This window comes from Galeopterus variegatus, unplaced genomic scaffold (assembly GCF_000696425.1).
Source record: "Galeopterus variegatus unplaced genomic scaffold, G_variegatus-3.0.2 Scaffold522, whole genome shotgun sequence".
Taxonomy (NCBI): Eukaryota; Metazoa; Chordata; class Mammalia; order Dermoptera; family Cynocephalidae; genus Galeopterus; species Galeopterus variegatus.
The window spans coordinates 525,499-530,708 of NW_007726633.1; the positions used below are offsets into that span (position 1 = coordinate 525,499).

Here is a 5,210-nt window from a genome sequence, read left to right on the forward strand (position 1 = left end):
CCCCCAGATGTGGAGTCATCCTTATTGAAGAGGGGCAGGGAGGCAAGTTGCTGGGGCCAGACAGGGGAGGTGGTCTATGGAAACCAGGAGCAGCGGGGAGGGTCTGGCCTGCAGCCAAGACCAACAGCTGCCACCCCAGACACATTGCCTCCTGCCTCCTCTGTGCCAAGTGCAACAGTCCTGGGGGCTCTGGGCATTGTCTCTGTGTGCAGTACCCTCAATCTTGAAAGGGGCAGGATGGAGGCAGTAGGGAGATGCATCTATGACCTGGCACAGGTACAGTGTTCTGTAGAGTCCCCAGGTTCTGACCCCATCCATGTGCTCCGCATTCTGAGAGACCCATAGGTCTCTGCCAGCCCCACCCCTCACCTCAGGTCAGTTTCTGATCCACCTGCTCCGTGGGGAAAGATTCCTATGGGGGCCTGCAGTCTTCATGTGGACTTTCCTCTTGGAATACCATTGGCTTTTCCTTACATAAGTTCTCTTGTTCTCAGTCCCTGGGGCTTTCTCTCTCCCCTGTCCTATGTCCCTGTCTCCACCCTTCTTTTATCTCCTCCATCTTGCTTTGCCTGTCCCCTCTTTCCTCTCCATTCCTAACATCTCTTCCAGGAAAGAGGGCCGACAACTCAGGTGTTTCCATCGCCCCACCCCTTTCTAAAATGCTTCTTGGAGCCACTGCTGACATAAAGCACTGCTTAGGGTCATCAGAGACCCCAGGGAAGCCTCTGTAATGGTTGTCAAGCCCCTGCCCCCATTTGCCCTGTGGGCTAGTTTGGAGGAGGGAAGATCTGCAGCTCAGCTTACCATGAGGCCCAGCCCCTAGCCCATCAGTGGGCCACCCCTCCTGTGCCACCTGCTGCACTGTCTGCGTGTGTCTTATGGGCCCCTGTCACATGCGTCTGGACTCTCCAGCTCCAGATTCTATCCCCCAGTAGGGGCTCCTAGATCCAGACAAAACTCCAGGCAGACACAGAGGAGCATCAGAAATGCTGTTTATTTCTCTGTGCCCCCAGGCTGGCTGGCCTCTTGGGAGGGGCAGGCTACAGATGCATGCTTGGAGAGAAAGGAAGAGAGGTCACAGGCTGAGGGAGGAAGGCTGAGAGGGGAGGAAGGCTCATCCTGGATCCTCCAGTCCTGTCTGGGATAAAGGCAAAGGGACCCCCCAAATCCCCAAGTCGTCAGAGAACACCAAAGCGCAGGAGGAGCCTCAGCAGGTCGTGAGAGCCTAAGGGCTGCGCCGGCCAGTTCCCTCCATCCTCTCCTTCTCTCCTGTGCCCTGTGGGCCTCAGGCTACCTCCAGTCAAGCCCCGACCTGTCAGCCCCCCACCTGCCTGGCCCTCGTCAGCTTGTCAGTCGCAGTGCCTGGAATGCCCCCATGAGGCTTCCCCCAGTTGGGTAGGACATCACCCTGTTAGCATGCTGCCCTCTCGTAGGGGCAGGGGCAATGCTGTTAGCAGCAATGAGCACCCCACATGGTGAGTTATGGGACTAAATTCTACCCTTGTCACTAGCTTTGAGCAGGTCTAGAAGTGGGGGTGGTGGTGTTCCAGAAGTAATTAGAAGGGGAGGTAGGAAGATGTGAAGTCGTCTATGCAGGCCTCAGGAGTTGCCAACTGCAGACCCCTGCAGCACTTATAAGAGGCGTTGGCAGGGTCAGGGGTGAGTTAGGGAAGCCCTGGGCTGTTCCTGCCCCACCCAGGTCAGGGTGGGGCTAGAAGGAGGCAAGGAAGAGGAAGAGGAGGCTCTGGCCCAGCAGGAGCAGGCCTGGGAGCTGCTGCCCAGGTGCCCCTTCTCCCACTGCTGCAGTCTCAGGGCTCCTGGCACGGCTGAGGTAGATGATGACCACATTGTCCTCGGGCCCTGATGGCTGCACCTCATTGTCAACCGTATAGCAGCCCTTGCCCTCAGCCGCTTTGCCATGGAACCTGCGTCCCAGAGCATCCTCACCACCCTCACCCGGTGTGGCCAGCGCCACGTTCACTGAGCTCTCAGCACTGCCAAGCTCATTGGTGGCCAGGCAGCTGTAGGTTCCCTCCTCCAGCTTGCCGAAGTCAGGGATGAGCAGGCTGCCATTGGCAAAGGCCTGGAAGCGTGGCCGGCTGCTGGCCGCTGGGGGACCAGGCAGGGTATGCCCGTCAGTGCCCACATTGGGGCTGGCGATCTCCACAGTGCCACCAGGTGTCTGGATATGCCAGTGAAGCTGGGGGGCTGGCTGCCCATCCACATCACAGTGGAGTGCCAGCACGAAGCCAGGCCGCAGCTCAGCACCATCCTGGCTGGGCTGGTAGCTGAGCTGCACTGAGGGCGCCGAGCAAGGCAGCGGTGGCAGGCGGCTCAGTGGAGTGCCCTTGAGCACGTGGGGTGAAGTGCAGGCGATGTTGTCCTGCTCCGGGATGGACACAGTTGTGGCCAGGGCCCATGTCTTGAGCCACACGATGCTGCAGGTACAGTCGAAGGGATTGTCGTTGATCTGCAGGTGGGACAGAGCGGTGAGTGGAGCGAAGGTGCCCTCGGCCAATGTGTGCAAGCGATTGTGGTTGAGCTGCAGTGAGCGCAGAGCATGAAGGCTGCGGAAAGCGTCTCGGGGGATGAAGGTCAGCTCGTTGCTGTCCATCTTGAGCAACTGGAGGGCACTGAGATTGTGCAGGTCACTCCAGGCAAAGTCAGAGATGAGGTTGTGGCTGAGGTCCAGGCTCTTGAGATGGCCCAGGGGGGCCAGTGCGCCGGAGGCCACCGTGCGGATCTCGTTATGAGCCAGCCACAGCGACTGCAGCAGGGGCACCTCCCGGAAGGCGCCCTCTGGCAAGCCTAGCAGCCGATTGGCTGACAGGCTCAACGTGGTCACATTGGTGGGGAAGCCCGGTGGTACGGCCTCCAGGTCACGGTATGCGCAGTCGGCGATCTGGAAGCCGTATTTCTCCCCACAGTCGCAGGGCTCTGGACAGGCCTGCCCCAGGCCCAAGAGAACCGCCCAGCAGAGCAGACGCAGCTCCCGCATTGTACCTCCTGCAGAGAAGGGCATGTCACTCCAGCGATCCTGAAGACCTGCCAAAGAGGCTTGTCCCTCTCAGGACCCCAGCCCAAGTTCTTTCCCATCAGGAGGCCCTGCCCCACCTAACCCAGCTAAGACCCAACACCACCTAGCCCACCACTCCCATTCTACAGAAGGGGAAACTGAGGCCCAGAGAAGGGCCGGGACTTGCCCGAGGTCATGCAGCCAGGCAGGATGAAGACAGGATGGAAGAGGACCCCAGCTCCTCCTCTGAGCAGAGAGCTCTCCCTGCCTCGGCCTGTTCCTAGCTGACTTTGTGACTTGAAATCTGTTTTCCAGCTGCCCCCTCCCCCAGCACATCGCAGAACCTCCCTCCTTCCCTCCCACATCCTGGCTGCAGTCCCTCCCACTGGAGCCCCCCATAGGTATGCTTTGCCCTGGCCCAGACAAGGCCCCTTGTGCAGTGCACACCACCCCATCTGCCCCACCCACCCTCCCCTGCTCCTCCGGCTGTGACCACATCAGACACCAGGCCCTTTCTGCAGAATCACACCGTGGCCTGTTCTGTTCAAACTACGCCAGGCAGCTGCCTAAATAAACTCCCGCCAGGACCTCTCAGCTGAACTGTGTGAGGCCAGTGGCTCAGCCCAAATGCAGCTGGGATTTCTGGGGCCACGGTTGTTGAAGAAGCAGATGCCCCTTGGACGGCTCCAAGCAAAGAATTGTCCCAAGCACCTTGAACCAACAGGAAGGTGACAAGAGGGAACAAGCCCCTGTGCCCAACAGGCTTCCCCCTCCACCCTCTGGCACTTGGAGCCCTTCTCCCCCCCAGCTTACCTTCAAATTACTCTTCCTTACTCAGGCAGAGCCTCTTCTAAGATGGAACCAAAAAGCAACAAAGGTCCGAGTTGGCCCTGCGAGTCTGAAGGGGCAAGGGTGCCCAGGGAGGACTAGGGTCTGGAGGAAGGGGCAGCTTGATCCCGCCCCACCTTCAGTTTGCACGCTGTGCCCACTCTGCTCCAGACAGGGTGCCTGGGACCCTCTGCTGAGAGGAAGCTTCAGGGAGAGACCCGGGGGCAGCCGCACGCTCCCTCCTCCCAGCAAAACGACGGCTTCTCTGCAACAACAAGGACCCGTGTTTCATAAGTGACACCAGAAACTTGAGGGGGAAAAGATGCCAAATTTTTTTGGGTTGTGTTTCTCTCTCTCTCTCTCTCTCTCTCTCTCTCTCCCGGCGTCTTTTAGCAGCTTCAACTTCCTTAAAGACACAGCACTGTCTGGACAGTACCCAAGAAAAGATGGGGCCAGAAGGGTTTTTATAGGGGGAAGGGTGAGAGACTGAATGTAAGGTGAGAGACTTCTTACCTCCCTTGAAACAAGAAGAAAAGGAGAAGCTGGGGAGCCAAGCCGGTGCCGTTTGTGTGTGTGCATGTACGAGTTTCTGGGAATGTGCATTTCTGTGTGTGTATAAGTTTGTGTGTGTTTGTGTGGATGTGGGTATGAGACTGTATACGTGTAAATTTGTGTGTGTTTGAGAATGTTTGAGTGTGTGTGGATATGTGTGTCTTTGTGTGTGTGTCTGTGTGTATTTGTGTGTGGATGTGAATATGTATGTGTCTGTGTGTGTGTGTGGCAGGGGGGTGTCGAAAGCGTGTGAGACAGCCACCAGGCTCCCACCCCTCATTGAGAAGCCAAAATATTAGGTGTGCTTTTTAAAGAAAACATTTCCTACTGGCTCTGAGGTTGAGCTGCCTTAAACACATGTTGTCCAGGGAGCTCCCAAGGCTGCAGACCCGGCCCCCTGCTGCGCTGGGTGGGGAGGGGCAGGGAGGCAAGCTGACGCCTGGTTCAGAACTCAGTGAGCAGCTGGGCATCAGTTTCCCTGACTGTCCACCCCCATGCAGAGGTGAGTCTGAGGACCTCCCTCCTGGAATAGCCTCTCTGTGGCCTCCCGCAGTGCCTGAAATCCCACTGTTGGTGCTGACGGGTATGCAGGCAGCATTGCCCTCTCTGGGCTCCACTGTCCCAATGCTAACTGTGTAGAAGGGGCGTACACCTCCTGGGGGAAGGTATTTGACCCAAACAGGAGGGCTAAGGGAAGTGAGAAAGGGGAGATAAAAGAGGCCCAAAACAAGGGAGCTGGAAGCGAAACCAAAAGATGAGGGAGCCCTGGAAGAGAACTTTGTAGACTGGATAATTTTGCCCTGCACAGAATAAG

The 5,210-nt window shown here is 57.8% G+C and overlaps 1 protein-coding gene across 1 annotated transcript; it reads right to left on the reverse strand.

The window, feature by feature from the left end:
• Positions 1–975: 975 nt before the first annotated feature.
• Positions 976–3,934, reverse strand: ISLR (immunoglobulin superfamily containing leucine-rich repeat). The gene is made up of 2 exons (XM_008569658.1): positions 3,830–3,934; positions 976–3,006 (listed from the first exon to the last, which is right to left on the reverse strand). Exon 2 carries the CDS (start codon positions 2,996–2,998, stop codon positions 1,712–1,714), a length of 1,287 nt encoding a protein of 428 aa, XP_008567880.1. The 5' UTR covers positions 2,999–3,006; positions 3,830–3,934; the 3' UTR covers positions 976–1,711.
• Positions 3,935–5,210: the final 1,276 nt, after the last annotated feature.

Coding starts and splice junctions, on each gene's coding strand:
- ISLR (XM_008569658.1), bottom strand. CDS start 2,998: ATGCGGGAGCTGCGTCTGCTCTGCTGGGCGGTTCTCTTGGGCCTGGGG.